The sequence below is a fragment of the Ambystoma mexicanum genome, chromosome 3p (assembly GCF_040938575.1).
Source record: "Ambystoma mexicanum isolate Mex_15411 chromosome 3p, UKY_AmexF1_1, whole genome shotgun sequence".
Taxonomy (NCBI): domain Eukaryota; kingdom Metazoa; phylum Chordata; class Amphibia; order Caudata; family Ambystomatidae; genus Ambystoma; species Ambystoma mexicanum.
Genome location: NC_090925.1, coordinates 904,905,378 through 904,927,318, shown reverse-complemented (window position 1 = coordinate 904,927,318; position 21,941 = coordinate 904,905,378). Strand labels below are relative to the sequence as shown.

The following is a 21,941-nucleotide window of genomic DNA, read 5'->3' as shown; positions in this document are numbered from 1 at the left end:
CCTTGAAAGACTCCATTCTTGCATGGAGAAAATGGAAAGGTTTCTAGGAAACCAAGACCCACCCACTCACAAAAGACAAAGAGAATGGCCACAGGATGACCCTAGAGTCAAGATTCCTAGGCTGGTTGACCTCACTGAGGAGGAGCAATACCTCCAAGAAGATGAGGAGTGTTTGGGTGGAGAAGAAGAGGTAGAACTTGAGGAAGAGGGCTTCGAAGAAGATCCTTACACCACTCCTACAGGGTTTGAAGAGGATACAGCTACCTCGCAGCCCTGGCATTCACCGTCAGTGCAGCCTTGGCAATCCCCATCAGTACATTCAGACCCTGATGCCTTTCTCCCTTCTCCTCTCAAGGATTCACATGGGAACTCCTCTCCCATAGATGACCAACCTTCCCTCAATGCACTATTGCGCAAGGCAGCAGCGCATTTTGAGATTGATACAGGGGAAACTCTTCCAGACATCGACTTTGTAGAAAAAGTCATCAAAGAAAAAGCCCCTGTTAGCCAATCTATTCCTCTCCTGGCTTCTATTAAAAGAAGAATTTCTCCTTCCCTTACTAACCCAGCTCTAGTAAGAGGGGTCAACCCTAGAATAGAAAAGCTCTTCAGCCCTTCATCCTCTGACCCTTTATACATCAGAGGACACTCTATTCCGGACTCCCTTGTGGTTACCAACACAAGAAAAAGAGCAGGGGTGCCACTATCCACTAGTGAAGCACCTCCAGACAAAGAAGGCAAAAAACTCTACGCACTGGGGAAGAGAATCACGACCTCCGCCGCCTTCTCCACTAGAATTGCTAATAACAACTCACTTTTAGCTAGCTACGCAGATGCACAGTGGAACAAGCTGCGCAGCGAAGCAGAGGAAGCACCTGAACCTCTGCGTTCTCGCCTGCTAGCTATAATATCAGAGGGCACACTGGTAAACCAGGGCATCGTTAAAAACTCCCTAGATGCCGCTGAGACGGCTGGCCGCTCCCTAGTGCAGGGAATACTTCTCAAGCGCCACGTTTGGCTACGCAATTCAGGTTTTAAGCCCGAAACCCAAGCCTCCCTCATAAATAAACCCATTGAACAGACGCATCTGTTTGGGAAAGCAGTAGATGAGGCCCTAGAACATGCTAAAAAAGAGTTTGATACCATCAAAACTCTTGATCAAATTTCTAGGCCCCCTAACAGGCGAGGCTATGGTAATAAACGCTCCTTTCGTGGCCAAAGACAGCAGCAGAACCAACAACAACAATATTACTCTGGCTCCAACTGGCCCACCAACCAGGGTAACACCCAGTTCAGTCAAAGAGGCCAACGCCGTGGCAAAGGAAGAGGTCGTGGCTCCAGCCCCAGAGGTTCCACGCCCAATACCAGCAAATGACCCGAAAATTCGGGTCCCCTCCCATGCATCACCGGTCGGGGGCCGGCTAACATCGTTCCTTTCAGCATGGGAGGGAATCACGTCAGACCGTTGGGTATTATCCACCATAGCCCACGGATACTGCATCGAGTTCAACGGTTCCCCGAAGTACAAACCCCCACGGAACCGGCGCATGACACCGCAACACCTCTCCATTCTTCTTCAAGAAGTGGAAGAACTACTGAAGAAAGAAGCTATAGAGCCCGTCCCCCTATCACAGGTAACAGAAGGTATTTATTCAGTGTACTTCCTTGTACCCAAAAAGGACTTAACCATGCGCCCTGTATTAGATCTGCGCCCAGCGAACATATTTGTCAAACCCCAAAAGTTTCGTATGGTGACCTTACAGGAGGTAATCCCACTGTTATCACAAGGGGATTACATGACAACACTGGACATGAAAGATGCATACTTTCATATTTTAATGTTGACATCGCACAGAAAATACCTCAGGTTCAAAATAGAGGACAAACACTACCAGTTCAGAGTACTACCCTTCGGGATAGCATCTGCACCAAGGGTATTCACGAAAGTACTGGCAGTGGCAGCGGCCCACCTGCGCAGATTATCCATCCCGGTATACCCTTACCTCGACGACTGGCTCATAACAGGGGATTCTTACGAAACATGCTTCTCCAATACCCAAAAGACCGTAGACCTTTTGTCCCAACTGGGCTTCTCCATCAACGAAAAGAAGTCCAGCTTAGACCCCAGCCAAACCAAACAATTCCTAGGGGCTCTAATTCGAACAAGGGACGGCCTCGTATTCCCCTCCAACGAGAGGGTCCAAAACATGCTGTTTCAAATTCCCCATTATGTAGCAGGCCGAGAGGTGACGGTACGCAAAGCAATGCGCTTGCTAGGGATGATGGCGTCATGTATTTATTTGGTACCTCACGCGCGCCTGCGCATGCGCCCAATGCAAGAGTGGCTCTACAGCCAGTGGTGTCAGGCCAGCGGACAATGGGACGATCTAGTGGTGGTCTCGCAGGCCTTGGTTCTCTCGCTACGGTGGTGGACAAAAGAAAACCTGTTATTAGGGAAAACTTTTGCCACACCCGCAGTGGAAGCCACTCTAACCACAGACGCATCCCTTACAGGATGGGGGGCTCACCTATCCCATCAAACGGCACACGGAGTGTGGACTCCGAGTTTAGCATCCAAGCATATAAACCTGCTGGAACTACTAGCGGTGTTCAAAGCACTGAAAGCCTTTCAGGAACACTTACAAGGAAAGACAGTGATGGTCCTCACAGACAGCACCACAGCCATGTACTACCTCAACAAGCAAGGGGGCACTCACTCTCCAGGACTGTCCAAGCTGTCCCAGAATATATGGAAGTGGGCTCTCAAACACAACATGTTCCTACTAGCACAACATGTACCAGGGGAACTCAATCTGCTAGCAGACAAACTCAGCAGAGACTTCCCCCTGCCCGAAGAGTACGAATGGCAATTGCACGAAGACATCGTCTTAGACATCTTCACGCAATGGGGATTCCCGGAAATAGACCTGTTCGCAACCCTGGAGAACTCACAATGCCAAAGTTACGCCTCCAGGTACCCCCAGAACCAGTCCAAGGGGAACGGTCTGTTGATTCAATGGTCAGGGAAATTTGTTTACGCCTTTCCCCCGACTCCCCTTCTCAACAAAGTGGTGCACAAGATGCACCAGGAGCAGGTTACCATGATACTAGTGGCCCCAATGTGGGCACGGCAACCTTGGTTCGCTCACTTGATGGAGATGTCCCTATCTCCCCCAGTGAAACTTCCCTGCCCGTACAACATGCTGTCACAAGACAAGGGCAGGACACTGCATCCATGCCCTCAGACCATGAACTTAGCAGCCTGGCTCCTGAGATCATAGAATTTGGACATTTACAACTCCCACAGAGATGTATGGACATCCTCAGGGAAGCCAGAAAACCTAATACTCGACACTGCTATTCTAGCAAATGGAAAAGATTCGTTATCTGGTGTAGAGGTACTAGCATCAACCCAGTTGACTGCTCTCCTACTGACATTATTCTATACTTGACCCATTTACTGGATTCAGGTTTAGTATTCAATTCCATTAAAGTCCACCTAGCGGCACTTTCTGCATACACCACTTCCCAACTTAAAGTGTCGTGGTGGAAGATACCAGTTATCAAAGCCTTCATGGAGGGGGTAAAAAGGATACACCCTCCGATAGCTAACCCAGCTCCCGGATGGGACTTAAATGTGGTACTTTCCAGACTCATGGGCCCTCCCTTCGAACCCATGCACAAGGCAACTCTTAAAGATATCACCCTTAAGACTGCTTTCCTAATAGCTATCACCTCCATTAGGAGAGTAAGTGAACTACAGGCTCTTTCTGTACTAGACCCCTTTGTAACAGTTCACAAAAATAAAGTGGTTCTACGCACACACCCAAGGTTTGCACCTAAATTCATCTCGAAATTTCATGTAAACCAAACTATAGAACTACCAACGTTCTTTCAAAACCCTTCCAGCTCGGGAGAAAAAAGTCTGCATACACTAGATGTACGCAGAGCTGTCATGTTCTACATGGAAAGAACCAGACCACTGAGAAAGACTAATCAGTTCTTTGTCTCGGTGGCAGCAGGAAGAGAAGGAGATGCGGTCTCAAAATCCACTATATCTAGATGGATTGTTCAATGCATCACTCTCTGTTACACTCTTGCTAAGAGAGAACTACCCTTCAAGCCAAGAGCACATTCCACTCGAGGCACTGGGGCTTCCATAGCATTCATTGCAAATGTTCCCCTTGAGTCCATCTGCAAAGCGGCTACCTGGAGTTCTGTGCACACCTTTACAAAACACTACTGTCTAGATGCACACTCTAGATCTGACTCCCAGGTGGGACAGGCAGTATTAAGACATCTTTTCTCTACTGTTCCTTCTCATAACCCACCGCCAACTCCGGGTACTGCTCGCTAGTCTATGCACAGCATGTGATTCTAAGCAGATTAACAAACATCAGAAGACAATGCATTACTTACCGTAAAAGCATTTCTGATGGTTGTATCTGCTTAGATTCACATGCGCCCACCCTTCCTCCCCGCTCGGATGGAAGGAACATAGACTTCCTTTATATCTCTCTTTTCTGTACTCACTCACGTCTATAAGGCTCCCTCAGGGCAGAAAAATACAAACAGAGGGACCTCGACGCGTGAGGGATTGTGGGTACAACGCACGTCACTATAGGGATAGTGTTACAGACACGCCTTGTCGACGTCCCCTTTTCGACTACGAAAAACAAAATGCAATACTCCGCAGTGACCACTGGATGTCGGACCTATGCACAGCATGTGAATCTAAGCAGATACAACCATCAGAAATGCTTTTACGGTAAGTAATGCATTGTCATCTAGATTGATGTGCAGGCACATACAGCTGTGCTATTAGCTGTCAGACAAGACACTGCCTTTCACGCCAAGAGCTCACTCCACAAGGAGTACAGGAGCTACGCTGTCATTTATTGTATGTCCCCATAGACAGTATTTGCAAAGCAGCTACATGGAGCTCAGTACACACTTTGACTCGCACTACTGCATTGACAAACAGTCCAAGACAGATACACAGGTGGGACAAGCAGTTATAAGACATCTGTTCGCTCATGAACCTTCTCACAACCCACCACCTTCTCCTAACACTGCTCGCTAATCTATGCACAGCATGTGATCTAAGCAGATTCCACAAGCCTCAGAAGGGATACATTACTCACCGTAATCGTATTTCTGATGCTTGTATCTGCTTAGTTTCACATTCGACCCACCCTTCCTCCCCTCGGAGAAAAGGCGCATGGATGCTTATGAACTTGTCTGATACATATCTGCTTGGATACTTCTGTGCTCCTGTGTCTCGTGTCAGAAAAATTACAATCTGAGGGCCCTTGATGCGTGAAGGACCATGGGTACAGTGGAAGTGGACGTGACACTAGGGATAGTACTACTGGCACACACCGTTCACGCCCCTTTTCGAATTTTGAAAACTGCAATACTCTGCAGCTTCCACTAGATGTCTGCCTATGCACCGCATGTGAATCTAAGCAGATGCAAGCATCAGAAATACGATTACGTTGAGTAATGTTATCCCATATATATAGTTCACTGTACTTGCCTACAGCTCACATTTTATGGTAAGACTGACTGCTGTGCCGCTCTACCAAGGTTCCATGAGTGGTACAGACTGATGCTAAAAGTTGGGGACCTGTATACCATTGGGATCATTTTATGAAGTCTTACCTCAAGTCGACTTTGGGACAACTTCCCTAACCCTCTGCAAATAGTTCCTGAGTTTGAAATGTGCGTAACAGGACTTTGTACAGTTTAAAAAATAAAATAGAAATTCTCACTAAAACGCTGGACAGATCACCAGACCAGTCACTAGGTCTGGTACAAATTAATCAGTTCTTGCTGTACCGCAGAAGAAAAGTTGGCCTGCAGGTATTTGCATTGTGAATTGAAGTTTCTAGACGCCCTCTTAAAACATTTGCCAACCGGGACAGAACTGCTTCAAACTTGCCAGCGATTTCTTCTGATGGGGTTTGTGCAGTTTCCTTGAATGGTATTTTACTTTTTAGGCATCAGAAAAATCTCTACCTTGGAGTACAAACTGAAGTCCTATTACTTACTGTCATGTTTATTAATTTGGCTCTACATTTTACACTTGTTGATCTCGCTTCCATGCTGAGCTATTTGGCCATCATGAATTGAATACCTAGGAATGAGCACTAAGATTACAATTCATTTGTTAAATTTGTGCCAATTAAATTTTTACTTTTTGATTTCTGTAATTTTAGATTACATCGGCAACCAAAACATCTGCTGGCTTTTTTGTTGGCTGAGCTGGGGACTAGGTAAGACCATTTGGATTCCATTCTTTGATGCAAAAAATGTTCTTGCATCACAACTGTTTTTGAAAGTGACGTCTGTGTACAATTTTTTTTGTAAGTTAAAAGTTGTCATTCGATCTGTAATCCAGTGAGCTGTCATCAATGGAATTAATGAAATGGAGACCTTTCAGTGTATTTGGAGTTTTGTTAATGAAGTGTGCGTGCAGAATAGAGGTATTCGAATTTATCTTTTTATTTCAACACATTGCTTTACTGCTAAGGGCTGGGAGGATAGCTCAAGGGCAATGTTAAGGAGGTATCATTTTTATGCTTCATCCCTTCCTAGTGAGACCCCCTCGCACTTTTTGCTGGACTTCTGGGCCTTTTTCTTTAATCCTGAGTGAGTGGATCCTTTTTCGACTTGTATAGTCTTATGGGCTCACTCACTCTGTTCAGTGTTTCTTTTTTTTTTAAATTGAACTTTATTGGAATATAACAATACAAGCTTTGTTAGAGCAATGCTTCTCCATAATATTCCCCCCACTTTGAGTAGCCCCTCATAGGTATATAGTCTGTTTGGTCCATGGGTTTGGGCTCCCATGTGCGAATTTGACCGCATAGTCCATTCCTTCAAGTATTTAGTCTACCCTCTCCCCCCCTTGTACCTTGCCCCCCTTGCAGTCATTTTAACTTGTTTCCGTTGGGCTCACCTACACCATGATGATCGTTCTCCCAGTGCACAACTTTGTGATCCCCGTGTGGGAATTTCCTATTCCCAGCCTCCCCTCGTGGTTCGTCCCGGGTTGTTCCCTCCAAGTCCTTCTCAATGCCTAGGGGATTGAAACCTTGGGGTCCCTTATTGTACGACCTGATAGGTCACCCTTCTTGGCTTGTCTCCTATCAGTCACTGTTTAATGTCTGTATTGCCCCCAAAAAAGGGCAACCACTGGCATTCGTTGTTTGTACAGGTATCATCGATTAAATGTGTAAGATATTCCATATCGTATATGGCTCGCACTTTTGCCACCCAATCCCTCTCGTTTGTCATCCTTGGGCTTTTCCACATCTGTGCAATACAACATATAGCAGCCACCAACATCACTCTTACCATGTGCCCATCCTCCCCTTCTGTTACCCCAAAGAGAAGCTGCCATGGAGAAAGTTAAATGTTAAAGGTATTTGTACCGCGCACCGTCAACAACGGAGTTGGTCCCCAGGCGGATCTGCAAACGAGAAGATGGGATGGGTTAGTAGGTGAAGCGGGAGTAGGATAGTGAGGAGTGGTGTTCTGTTGGCAGCTTCAACCCGGTATACACTGGGTGCTGAGCTTTGGTGCAAGTATCGGATCGATGTCAGTCCTCGTGTGCTGTTGGTGCGGCTTGTGGTGTTGCGGTGTTGTGAAGTGTGTGCGGGTTGTTGTGCGAGAGATGGTTGTGAGATTTTTGAGTGAGATGTCTGCAGAAATGCTGAGTGTTTTGTTAGTGGGTTATATGAAGTTTAACATGCTAACATTCAAAACGCAATGTGGCGCTCGCTAATCCTCCCAATCATCGGGGTGGGCAAAGGGGTTACGCCTGGCAGGGTTTTAGATTTGTGTGAGGCGCTCCCTGTGCTGTTCTAACACTCTCTAAGTGTCCTAATTGCTCCTTGTCATTCTATTCTAGCAAGCTCTGTTCTAATGCTGATGGATTAGTATGGGTTGGGTGTCCATTCTCCTCCTTGGGTGCTGGAGCTGGTGTTGTGGTCTCCCCTCACAAACTTTCTATCTAAATGTGTCTGCTAGGGGTTTTTGGTTATGGTACGGCTGGGAGGCAGTGGATGAGTCGTTTAAGGGCTTTCGTCTCGGTCTGAGTATGTGATCAGTCTATGATGACCTCCTTTTGTGGCTATTTCCCATAATATCTTAGAACCCGACCTTGTGAGCAGGAGTGTCTCAAAATCTGTTAGTCCTTGCTGTAGGTTGACCCCCCCCCCCCTTCCCCACACACCCCTATCTAGCCTCTGATAGGACTCTCAGTTGTAGGTAGCGGAATATGGATAGGGTGCGTATTTGCAAGTAGTCTGGTAGCCTCTCTGTTTTGATGTATTCCCCTTCTTCCCGCATCTGGCCTGCCCTGCTCAGCCCCATACCACATTTGGGATGCCAGGGGTGAGGGCCATGTGGACAGCCACCTGTTAATCTCTTCCCACTTCCCCCACCCCCTTCCAAAGCACCCATAAGACTTCCAGGATCGGCTGTACTCCTAGTAATGCAGTGCCGGGGACTCAGTCATTCTCCCAGAGGGACTTGCGTTAAAACTGCGTTGTCAAGGGGCACCAACTGCTTTTCTGAGAAAGAGTCCAAATGATCCACCAGAACGCTCAGTTGGGCCGCCTTCTAGTACGTGGGGAGATCTGGAAAGCCCACCCCTTCTTCCTCCTTGGGCAGGATTAGCATCCTGTATGGTATTGTTTGGCCCCTGCCCTTAAGAATGTTAACACACATTTTTACCTCATCAAAGGTCTTCGGGACCACTGGTGGGAGCATCTTGAATATGAACATGCATTTCGGCAATACCGCAATTTTTATGCAATTCAGACCGCCATCCAAGAGAGCCCCAGTCTGCCCCCACGCTCCAGGTCCTTACCCACTGATGTCCACAGTGGTAGGTAGTTTCTGAAAACCTTGGGTTTCTCTTCTTGGCTCGTCTCCTATCACCCACTGTTTAATGTCAGTATTTCCCAAAAGGGGGGCAACCATTGGCATTCGAAATTGGTACAGGATTAATCGATCAAGTGTGTTAGATATTCCCTATCGTTTATGGCTTGCACTTTTGCCACGCAATCCCCCTTTTGGCATCATCGGGAATTCTGTTCCTCGTTTTATAAGGAGCTTCCTGGAAAAAGAGGGCCGTTGACTGCTGTTTATGGAACATATTACAGGTCGGAGATCTTTTGTTTTGGGAGTGCAGACCCTTGGTATTTATCGTGGCTAGCTTCAGATCAGCCATCACCGTATGCCCGCTAAAACTCCTCCAGTATATTGGGAGTCGATACCCCCCCCCCCCTTCCTTTGCCTAGTTGACAGCATGTAGTATACCTTTCGAGTGGATTGTGTCCTCCAACGTATTCCTCATTTTAGATGTATTCCATCCAGCTTTGCTGCTCTTCGGAAATTTTTTCGGCAGAGGGCGCCGTGCGTCGATGTCGAGTCGATGGTCCCTCGTAGGCCTCCGTCGAGGGTGACGTCATCAGGTGTATTTCTGATGTTTGTTAATCTGCTTAGAATCACATGCTGTGCATAGGTCCGACATCCAGTGGTCACTGCGGAGTATTGCATTTTGTTTTTCGTAGTCGAAAAGGGGACGTCGACAAGGCGTGTCTGAAACACTATCCCTATAGTGACGTGCGTTGTACCCACAATCCCTCACGCGTCGAGGTCCCTCAGATTGTTTTTTTCCGCCCAGCTTCTGGTCGCCTTCACGCGGAGCTCCTCGAGAGACATTGCAACTCCTCGACCTTTGGTCGTTTTTTCTCTAATATTAATAATCCCTCCCTCGACGCAGTTGTAAGCTGTTCTCCGCCGAAAAGAATCTTCGACGGAGGGTCGAGCGGAAGAAATCCTTCGGCGCTGCCGAACACGTGGCCTGGCCTCGCAGGCCATATACAGTAGGGAGAGGGGGGTCGTGGGACATCTCTGGGTCTTTTCTGAGAATGCCTTTCCCCTTCCTTTCCCTTGGGGTGTTTATCGCGATTTATTGCCTCGGCTATGGAGAGGACACCGTTTAGGTTTTGCCCACTTTGTAAAGGCAAATTCACTTGGAAGGACAAGCACTCACGGTGTAACCGCTGCTTGCCCCTCGATCACAAGGAGGAAAGGTGCGCGGCTTGTCGGCTTCTTAAGCCTAAAACTCTAAAAGACCGAAGGGTTAAAAGGTGGGCGGCCTACGTGATGTCGAAGGCCGAAGGTTCACCCGCCGCTGCTACCACCGACAGTGACGAGGAACGCGATAACACGACCTCCGCTACGGAAGTCGAAACCCCCTCTAAGGAGCGCTTACGCGCTTCGTCGTCTGTCCCCGGCCCCGACGGGCTCGGCTCACGCCCTGCTTATGGGGATGAACACCCCGGCGACACAGACGCACACAAAGATCCACATAAACACACAACCCACGGCTCTTCTTCGACGAAGTCGAAAAGACCTTCGGCGCCCAAGGAGACGCAGGTTCCACCGGCGGCCTCCTCGGACCGTTCGGGTTCGAAGCCCCTCTCGCAACCGCAGCCGCGACCTGCGACTGGGCTTTCGGCAAACAAGGGCGCTGCCACCAAACCATCGGCCGGTGCGCATCAACAGAAAGCGCAGACCGCTGTAGAGCGTTCGATACCCATAGCGTCGAAAACTCAAGCTTCCGCCGACAAACGAGTCGCCGACAAGCGAGTCGCCGATGGCTTAGCAAGGATCGCTGTAGCCGACGCCCAAAAGCGTACGCCGAAGATTTCGTCGAGCGTTACGCATAAGTTAAAGGATACGCCGAAAAAGCCCGATGGGAAGCAGGGACTACCCCCTTCAGGCAGGGAGTCTCCCGACACACCAGAAGGTTTTTCGGAGGGCGACGGGACACTTTCCTCGACGCTTTGGGAGAGGTCGAGCCATTTCGAGTTAGATAACCCTATGTTTCCCCCGCCAGACCGCTCTGGGGTACCCCATGAAACTATGGAAAGACTCCACCTCTGTATGGAGAGGATGGAAAAGTTCATGAGCACCCAGGCCTCTCAAACACGCAAGAGGACCAGAGAAGGGCCTCAGGAGGACCCCAGGGCCAAAAATCCGAGGCTAGTCGATCCCCAGCAGGACACAGCCTCAGACTTCCAAGATGTATATGACCTCACTGGGGAGGAGCAAGACTTCGAGGAAGAAGATGATTTCATGGACAATGAAGAACAGAACCAGGAGGAATGTCTGGAAGACAGAACAGACATTATAGAAGAAGGCTTCGGGGTTAACCCAGAAAAGGGACCTTCACACCCCTGGCAATCACCATCAGTGTATTCCGACACTGATGTCCTAAACCTAACTCCTCCGGACAATTCTCCAGTTAGGAACACGTCTCCAATTGACGATCAGCCGACGTTCAATGCACTGTTGCGCAGAGCAGCAGCGCATTTCGAACTCGACACCGGGGAACTCTCTCCAGAATTGGACTTTGTAGAAAGAGTGATTAAGGAAAAACCCCCGGTCAGCCAGACCATTCCACTCCTCGCTTCAGTAAAGAGAAGGATCATACCTTCGCTGTCCACTCCCGCTATGATCAGAGGGGTCAATCCACGGATTGAAAAACTTTTCACTCCTTCACCCTCAGACCCCCTCTACATTAGGGGACATTCCATTCCTGATTCCCTAGTGGTTTCTAATACTAGAAAGAGGGCAGGGGTACCACTTTCCACCAGTGAGGCACCCCCTGACAAGGAGGGCAAGAGGCTATATGCCCTTGCAAAAAGAGTTACTTCCTCGGCTGCCTTCTCAGCAAGAATTGCCAACAACAATTCCTTGCTTGCAAGCTACGCAGACGCGCAGTGGGCCAAACTGCGAAAAGACGCCGCGGAAGCACCGGAGCCTTTTACTGTCAACTATTGGCGAAGGAACCCAAGTGAACCAGAGCATTGTTAAAAACTCTCTGGACGCGGCAGAAACAGCAGGACGTTCCTTGGTACAAGGAATACTCCTAAAGCGCCATGTATGGCTGCGCAACTCAGGCTTTAAACCAGAGACACAGGCGTCTTTGATAAATAAACCTGTCAAGGACGCTAACCTCTTCGGAAAAGCGGTAGATGAAGCCCTAGAGATGGCTAAAAAAGAGTTCGACACTATCAAGACTCTCGACCAGATCTCTAAGCCCACTACCAGGCGCGGCTATGGCAACAAACGCTTTTTTCGTGGCCAACACCAACAACAAAATCAACATCAGCAATACCCTGCCACCAATTACCAAACCAATAGTGGGCAGTACAGCCAAAGAGGCCAACGCCGGGGCAAAGGGAGGGGTCGGGGATCCACCCCCAGAGGCTCCCAAGCCCCCAACAACTCCAAGTGACGCGAAGATTCGCGTCCCCTCCCATGCAACACCGGTCGGGGGCCGGATAACATCCTTTCTTCCTGCATGGGAGGAGATAACGTCAGACCGTTGGGTACTGTCCACCGTAGCCCACGGATACTGTATCGAATTCAACAGTTCCCCATCCTACAGACCCCCGAGGGGACGTCGCATGACACCGGAACATCTTGCCATCCTTCTCCAAGAAGTACAACAACTACTGGAAAAAGGAGCCATAGAGGTCGTGCCTCTATCTCAGGTAACGGAAGGTATTTATTCAGTGTACTTCCTTGTACCCAAAAAGGATCTAACCATGCGCCCTGTATTAGATCTGCGCCCAGCGAACAACTTTATCAAACCCCAAAAGTTTCGTATGGTAACCTTACAGGAAGTAATCCCACTGCTTTCTCAGGGAGATTACATGACAACATTGGACATGAAAGATGCATACTTTCATATTTTAATGTTGCCAGCGCACAGAAAATACCTCAGGTTCATGATAGAGGGCAAACACTACCAGTTCAAAGTGCTACCCTTCGGCATAGCATCAGCACCAAGGGTATTCACGAAGGTGCTGGCAGTGGCAGCGGCCCACCTGCGCAGGTTGTCCATCCCAGTTTACCCTTACCTCGACGACTGGCTCATAACAGGGGATTCTTACGAAACATGCTTCTCCAATACCCAAAAGACAGTAGACCTTTTGTTCCAGTTGGGCTTCTCCATCAACGAAAAGAAGTCCAGTTTAGACCCCAGTCAAATCAAACAATTCCTAGGGGCTCTAATTCAAACAAAGGACGGCCTCGTCTTCCCCTCCAAAGAGAGGGTCCAAAACATGCTGTTTCAAATCCCTCAATATGTAACCGGTCGAGAGGTGACGGTACGCAAAGCAATGCGCTTGCTAGGAATGATGGCGTCGTGTATTTATTTGGTACCTCACGCGCGCCTGCGCATGCGCCCAATGCAAGAGTGGCTCAACAGCCAGTGGTGTCAGGCCAGCGGACTATGGGAGGATCTAGTTGTGGTCTCGCAGGCCTTAGTTCTCTCGCTACGGTGGTGGACAAAGGAAAACATGGAAAAAGGGAAACCCTTTGCCACACCCGCGGCGGAAGCCACTCTAACCACAGACGCATCCCTCACAGGATGGGGGGCGCACCTATCCCATCAGACTGCTCACGGAGTGTGGACTCCGAACGTAGCATCCAAACACATAAATCTACTGGAGCTACTAGCTGTGTTCAAGGCGCTAAAAGCCTTCCAGGAACACCTACAAGGCAAAACAGTAATGGTCCTTACAGACAGCACCACAGCCATGTACTACATCAACAAGCAAGGGGGCACCCACTCTCCAGGCCTGTCCAAGCTGGCCCAGAATATATGGAAGTGGGCTCTCAAACAGGACATGTTCCTACTATCACTACATGTACCCGGGGAACTCAATCTGCTAGCAGACAGTCTCAGCAGAGATTTCCCCCTGCCCAAAGAGTACGAATGGGGCCTGCACGAGGACATCGTCTTCGACGTCTTCACACAATGGGGATTCCCAGAAATAGACCTGTTCGCAACCCTGGAAAACTCACAATGCCTAAGTTACGCCTCCAGGTACCCCCAGAACCAATCCAAGGGGAACGGTCTGTCGATGCAATGGTCAGGGAAATTTGTTTACGCTTTTCCCCCGACTCCCCTTCTCAACAAAGTGGTGCACAAGATGCACCAGGAACAAGTGACCATGATACTAGTGGCCCCAATGTGGGCACGACAACCATGGTTCGCTCACTTGATGGAGATGTCTCTATCCCCCCCAGTAAAACTCCCCTGCCCGTACAACATGCTGTCTCAGGACAAAGGCAGGACTCTGCATCCATGCCCCCAGAACATGAACTTAGCAGCTTGGCTCCTGAGATCATAGAGTTCGGACATCTACAACTCCCGCAAAGATGCATGGACATCCTCAGGGAAGCCCGAAAACCGAACACTCGCCACTGCTATTCTAGCAAGTGGAAAAGATTTGTCATCTGGTGCAGGAGTAAAAGCATCAACCCTATTGACTGCTCTCCCACACATGTGGTCCTATACCTGACCCACCTATTGGATTCAGGTCTAGTGTTTAACTCCATTAAAGTCCACCTAGCTGCACTTTCTGCATACACCACTTCCCAACTCAAAGTGTCGTGGTGGAGGATCCCTGTTATAAAGGCCTTCATGGAGGGAGTAAAGAGAATACACCCCCCGATAGCTGACCCAGCTCCCGGATGGGACCTTAATGTGGTACTTACCAGACTCATGGGCTCTCCATTCGAACCCATGCACAAAGCATCTCTTAAACACCTCACGCTTAAGACTGCTTTTTTAATAGCTATCACCTCCATCAGGAGAGTAAGTGAACTTCAGGCTCTTTCTATTCTAGACCCCTTCGTTACAGTTCACAAAGATAAAGTGGTTCTACGCACTCACCCTAGGTTTGCTCCGAAATTTATTTCTAAATTCCACGTAAACCAATCTATAGAACTACCAACGTTCTTTCAAAATCCTTCCAATTTGGGAGAAAGGACTCTGCACACACTAGATGTACGCAGAGCGGTCATGTTCTACATGGAAAGAACCAGACCACTGAGGAAGACTAATCAGTTCTTCGTCTCGGTGGCAGCAGGAAGAGAAGGAGATGCAGTTTCAAAATCCACTATTTCTAGATGGATTGTTCAATGCATCACTCTCTGCTATACTCTTGCTAAGAGAGAACTGCCCTTTAGGCCAAGAGCACACTCTACTCGAGGCACGGGGGCATCCATAGCATTCATTGCAAATGTTCCCCTTGAGTCCATCTGCAAAGCGGCTACCTGGAGTTCTGTGCACACCTTTACAAAACACTACTGTCTAGATACACACTCTAGATCTGACTCCCAGGTGGGACAGGCAGTATTACGACACCTTTTCTCTACTGTTCCTTCTCATAACCCACCGCCAACTCCGGGTACTGCTCGCTAGTCTATGCACAGCATGTGATTCTAAGCAGATTAACAAACATCAGAAGAGAATGCATTACTTACCGTAAAGGCATTTCTGATGATTGTATCTGCTTAGATTCACATGCGCCCGCCCTTCCTCCCCGCTCGGATGGAAGGAACATAGACTTCCTTTATATATCTCTCTCTCTTTTCTGTACTCACTCACGTCTAGAAGGCTCCCTCAGGGCAGAAAAATACAAACAGAGGGACCTCGACGCGTGAGGGATTGTGGGTACAACGCACGTCACTATAGGGATAGTGTTTCAGACACGCTTTGTCGACGTCCCCTTTTCGACTACGAAAAACAAAATGCAATACTCCGCAGTGACCACTGGATGTCGGACCTATGCACAGCATGTGAATCTAAGCAGATACAATCATCAGAAATGCCTTTACGGTAAGTAATGCATTCTCATATAGCACGTGCGGCGCCCGTTGGCCTCAGTTCCGTTTTTCCGCAGTATACGTTGCTTCGGACATTCGGCACGCCTCGAGTTCTGTGAGAAGATATATAATAACGAAATATGTCCTTGTCATCGACGCCGACCACAACCCCGAAATCGGGATTCAAAAAGTGCAAATTGTGCGGGTCAAAAATGTCTATCACGGACCCGCATCGAGAGTGTGGTGCCTCGGAGAAGTCCACGACATGGAGGCCTGTACGAAATGTCAGGCGGGGACGGCCTTGCGAGAGAGGAGAGGAAGGCTACAGGTAGGTCGAAAAACTGATCAAAAACCTCGAGTCGAGATCCTATGAGACTTCTCTACGACGCGAAAGGCATTGATCGAGATCCCGTAGTGAGTCCCATCTCTCGTCTTCGTCAAAAAGATCAAAGAAACGACGCCACAGGTCTCCTTCCACCTTGTCGTCAGACGATTCTCCAAAAAAGATTAAATGCCCCACGAAACATTTGTCTACCGAAGAGTGGGAAGCATTCAGGGTCAAAATGATGGACGTGTTTGAAAAAGCGAAGCCCGGTCCACGCCTTCTTCGGAAGCCGGCCGGGAGCGTCATCGCTCCGACACTCGCGCGCCCTCGAGCCCGGGTGATCGAAAAGGGAAGGATAGGGAACCTTCCAGGACGCCGAGTGAAAAACGCTCGAGTTGAGTCGACCGCTCGAGGTCATCGACGCCGTCCGAGACCATCATACCTCGAAGAGAAAATCTTCGAAGGTCGCCTCGACGCTCTCGAAGCAGACCCTGTCGACAACCACTGTGTCGTCGATGCCGTTTTTGACATAGACGCCGAAACCCTTGGCGCCAAAGGCTCCAGCCAAGCCAGGGAAGCCAGAAAAAGGATAAGGTTACAAAACCTGTATTGTTCTCAGAGCCAGGTACTAGACTTCTTCCTCCTCCTCTCCCAGAGAAGCTTTTCAAGCCTCTCCCCAGAAAAGAGTTTTTCAAATCCCTGACCTCAATTTTTGAGGAACAGGAGGGATCTGATGAGGAGAATGTACCTTTTGGGCTGGAATATGGCACCCCAAATGTCCCAGAATGCTTGATTTCAAAAGAAAGCAGAATGAGGGACTTGGTGGAATCATTACACAATCAGACCCTCCAGTTTATAGCGATTTTGCGATCCCGCAAAATGCTGCGAAAACGGCCACAAAAACTGCCGTTTTGTGCAAAAACAGCATCTTTAACAATTTTTTTAAAACATTTTTTTAAAAGTAATCTGCAAACATTACTGTTTAAAAAAAAAAATAATAATAATCCTCAGGGTGCCAGGTTCTCTACTTTTTTTTTACATGAGAAATGAAATCACTTGCGCCCCAAAAGGGGCCCATTCAGATGGCCTTATTCACCTCCTTGGTCAAATAGTGGCGTTTCTGTCAATTTAAAAGTGCATCCCTCATTTCCAAGCAAGATGCACTTTACAATGTGCAGAAATTGTAAGCAACCCTACGCGCACGGGATGTGGGTCTGCCACTGCATGACAGGGTCTTTCCTGACCCTGTCATGCATTTCTTTTAAGGTATGAACCGCTGCTGAGTCAATTGCATTTCTGTTCCTCAAACAGGATAAAAATGCATTTTTTTTGGGTTGCATTTTACAGCGGCAGGCACCTGGAGTGCCTGTCCCTTTGAAAGGTGCTGGGAGCTTGCAGAACACTGTCGGGAGAGCGATTCCATTCAAAGTACTGCCCATTTTGATGACAAAAATCTGTCGAATGTTACAATTTGACCCATTTCGTCCAGTACTATTCGATCGATTTTCTTTTTTTTTTTTTTTTTTTTTATATTTATAAATACTGAACATGTGTTGCGGGGGTGTCACCCGCTTCCCATGTTCAGTATTTTTGCTCTAAGGTGGTTGCAGAAGTGTTTCCCCTTTTTCCTCAAAATTGGAGGCGGGGACAGAAAACAAAGAAAATAACGAAAAAGGGACCCTACGGAGTCGGATCCGACCCGCGTTAGAGGGACGGATCTGGTACCGCAGGGTTGCAGGGGAAGCGATGGCGACCAAGCAGTTCAGTAGGGCAGGGCGTGGGGTGGTGGTGAAAGGTACATTTTGGGTTGTTTGGCTGAAGTGCAAATCAATTCCCAGCAAAATTGACTACGGTCAATTCCGCCGCAAATAATTACACTTCGGTCAAACAACCCAGAACACCATTCAAGGTAGCTGGCCAGTGCACAATTTGCGCTACAGCTCAAGCCTGTGGAAATGCGCCGGTCACCTTTGAGAATAAGGTGACCTGCTCATTTCCAAAAATGGGTTGTCTAAAAATAACATATCCTCCGTTCTTTTTTAAATGCCCCATTATTTGAGGAACTAGGTCAAAATCTACATTTTAAAAAAATGGTTACACTATGAGAGAGTGATGGGTGAGATGTGAAGTGATGGGCAAGAAAGCAGAGGGAGAGCAGTGGGTCAGAGGAGGAAGCGCTGCACAAGATAGCAGAGGAAGCAGTGGGCCAGAAATCTGAGCGAGCAGAGGTACAGAAAGTAGAGGGAGCGTGTGGTCAGTGAGCCAGAAAGCAGACAGGAAGCAGTTGGCCAGAAAGAGGCAGTGAGCTGCAGATTGGGGAAAAAGGATGAGAGAAGAGTGCGATAGAATGGGAGAAAAGATGCAGAAGCAGCACAAATGAAGGACTGTATATTGCGGGAGGAATTGTAGAGTGTAAGGTGTGATTTGGGAGTATGATTTGGAGTGTGGCAGGGGCTGGGCAGTGCAAGTTGTGACTTGACAGTGTGACCTAGCACGTGAGTATTTGTATGGCAGAGTGAGAGGTTAAGGAATGGAAGTTGTGATGGAGAGTTGGTGAAATGTGTGTTGGTGAGAGAGGTGTGTGGGTCTTTGGGGAGTTGGAGAACATAGAAGGGGAATATATTTTCAGCATTACAATTGATAATGATCAATTTAGTTTATACTATTAAATAGGCATGAACATTAAACCAGAAATGTAGCCAAATCAAACACTGTTCTGCCAAGCCAGAGCCATCTGGGACTCTTCCTATTAAATTAATACAAAAGATACATAATGATACCCTGGCTCTCTTGTAGCCTTGCACTCTGCCTATTTCCTTCAATGTGGCAATCTTACATCCTCCAGTTAATACAAAATGTCCCACAAAAATGCTGCAATAAAGGTTTGTCACAAAATTTGCCATTTCATGCCGCAAAATCCTGGAAGGTCTGCACAATGCAAGTGGCATTGACACATCTCCTGAAAACAACTTTGGCAGACCAGAACCAGGAGAGCATGCCAGTCCATCATACCGTCAATTAATGACAAAGGTAGTAGATTACCTAGGATGGGCTAAACCATCAGCCCAATTCATCCAGGATGATTTAACAGATAAATTGGGACCATGGTCCCACCGAAAACCCAGTACTACCCTTTCATGTAGCCCTGCAAAATAGGGTGGCCAAGAATTGGGAAACTCCGGATTCTATTCCTCCAGTAAATAAATCCCTCGCCTCCAAAATACGGCCTGGCCAGTAGCGACCCCGGCTATATGTCCAAACACCCAACTCCTGAGAGTCTGGTCATTCAGGCAGCCACAGCTTCTAACAAACTTGCATACCAGTCTATCCCTCCAGACAGGGACGATAAGCATGTGGATGGTTGGGCACAGAAGGTATTTTCAGCCGGGAGCATGGCATTAAAATCTGCCAACACCACATGTGCCTTGGCAAAATTTTCGTACACTCTTTGGGAGTGCATTGCAATGGCGGCGGAGCACATACCAGAAGGGGAAGAAAGGGAAGGGTTCCTAGCCATCGTTGGAGATGGAAAGGAAGCCATGCAAGAATCCCTTCAATCTGGATTGGACACTGCAGATAGTGTAAACAGGTCCATGGGCACTAGCACGGTAATGCGCAGATTTGCGTGGTTACGGAAGTCTGGTTTCGCACCGGACGTACAGAACCGCCTTTTGACGGGTCTCACCTTTTTGGCCACAAGGCTGACGAGAGCCTTGAGAGGTTGCAGACCTTAAAAGCAGCTGCCAAATCTTTAGGAGCTGCTATTCGGCAACCTCAGCCTTTTCGTGCGCAATGACAGTCATGGAGGGGACGATCCTATCGTTACAACACCTCATATGGAAAGGCGAGAGGAACGGCCAGTCAAAGGGGCCAGAAAAAGGCCACTCGTGGTAGACGAGGAAAACGCGCTAAACCAGCTCCAGCTTCTCTGCCATCAGCGGCTGAAACATCCGCCACAAAACCGCTTTGAGGACTTGCATCACAAAACACCTGTAGGGGGCAGGCTATCACAGCATCTGCAAGAATGGCGAGCCATTACTTCAGATGTTTGGGCTCTAGAAATAATAGCCCAAGGTTACTCGCTTCCTTTTCTAACGCAACCTCAAAACAATCCACCAGGGAGACACCCGTTGAAGTCTTCAAACCCGCTCCTACAGCAGGAAGTTTTAACCCTGCTGGAGAAAGGTACTATAGAACCAGTAACTGCAGCGGATAGGAACAAGGGATGGTACTTCCCATATTTTTTGATCCCCAAAAAAGATGGAGGACAAACTTGAACAAGTTCCTCAGAAAGGACAAGTTCAAGATGGTTACCCTTTCTCAGATCCTTCAGGCCCTTCAACTTCTGGACTGGTTGGTGTCATTTGACCTCCAGGATGCTTATTTTCATGTGCCAAATCATCTCAAACACAGAAAATACCTGAAGTTCTTAGTTGGCGACTCACATTATCAGTTTCGAGTCCTGCCTTTCGGGTTGACCTCCGCCCCGAGGGTCTTCAAGTTAATGGTAGTGGTGGCATCGCACCTCAGGAGAGGGGGATTCATGTTTACCCCTACCTGATATGATATGGCATTTATAACGCGCCTATACACGTGTTTCAAGGTGTGACGAGGCAAGGGAGGGGGAACAAAGGGAAGACGGACAACGATCCTACTAGGCCAGGTGACATGCAGATCGCGCGTGCATGGGAAGGGGAAAAGTGCGGGGAGGAGGATTCAGATCGCGCGTGCATGGGAAGGGGAAAAGTGCGGGGAGGAGGATTCAGATCGCGCGTGCATGGGAAGGGGAAAAGTGCGGGGAGGAGGATTCAGATCGCGCGTGCATGGGAAGGGGAAAAGTGCGGGGAGGAGGATTCAGATCGCGCGTGCATGGGAAGGGGAAAAGTGCGGGGAGGAGGATTCAGATCGCGCGTGCATGGGAAGGGGAAAAGTGCGGGGAGGAGGATTCAGATCGCGCGTGCATGGGAAGGGGAAAAGTGCGGGGAGGAGGATTCAGATCGCGCGTGCATGGGAAGGGGAAAAGTGCGGGGAGGAGGATTCAGATCGCGCGTGCATGGGAAGGGGAAAAGTGCGGGGAGGAGGATTCAGATCGCGCGTGCATGGGAAGGGGAAAAGTGCGGGGAGGAGGATTCAGATCGCGCGTGCATGGGAAGGGGAAAAGTGCGGGGAGGAGGTGGAAGTGCAGTACAAGGGATAGTACAATAAATAAGGTAAATAAAAACAGCCCGCAGGTGGCAGTGTATGGTAAGTGCAGAACATAGTGCTGGTAGGGGGGCTGTAAGGATACAGAAAAACAGTCCCCAAGTGCAGGGCTTGCCAGGGAGGCAGTGCAGGTGGGCAACTGGTGTGCCTGGGCCCAAGATCAGAAGGGAGGCCAGGTATCCAGTGCAGTAACTGTCAGGAGAATCAGCAGGGGAGAGGGGGAGTGAAAGCAGAAGCAAAGAGGAAGGTTTTGAGGTGCTTCCGGAGAGGGTTCTCCTCAAGTTTCAGGAAGGCTGTTCAAGAGGGAGGCCCCTGCCGAAGAGAGATCTCTACCACCGACTTGTTGCTTGGAGAAGCGACTGACCCTGAGGGAGTTGGAGCAGGAAGAGCGGAGAGGTCTAGAAGGAAGATATTTAGGAAGAGAGAGTTGAAGGTATTTCGGCCCCAGAAGGCCGAAGGCCTTGTGGACAATGCAGAGGGTTTTGAACTCAATCCTGGGAGCCAGTGCAGAAATTTCAGTCATGGAGAGATACGATCCCTGGGCTTGAGGCCAAGGACAAGTCTTGCAGTCCTGTTCTGGATAAGTTGCAGAGGACGGAGAGTAGAGGCAGGCAGATTTAGATAGAGGATGTTACAATAGTCCAGCTTGGAGAGAACCAGGGCTCTGGAGACAATGAGCTTCTGGGGGGGAAGGAGAGGAAGG

At 48.7% G+C, this 21,941-nt stretch overlaps 1 protein-coding gene across 1 annotated transcript in view; it reads left to right on the top strand.

Moving 5' to 3' along the window:
• The window catches only part of EIF2S2 (eukaryotic translation initiation factor 2 subunit beta), a 238,439-nt gene that overhangs the window by 158,717 nt on the left and 57,781 nt on the right, over window positions 1-21,941 (top strand). The window contains exon 7 of the mRNA XM_069652149.1: window positions 6,222-6,278. Coding sequence (XP_069508250.1) covers window positions 6,222-6,278 — 57 coding nt within the window. The remainder of the gene's footprint in view (window positions 1-6,221; window positions 6,279-21,941) is intronic.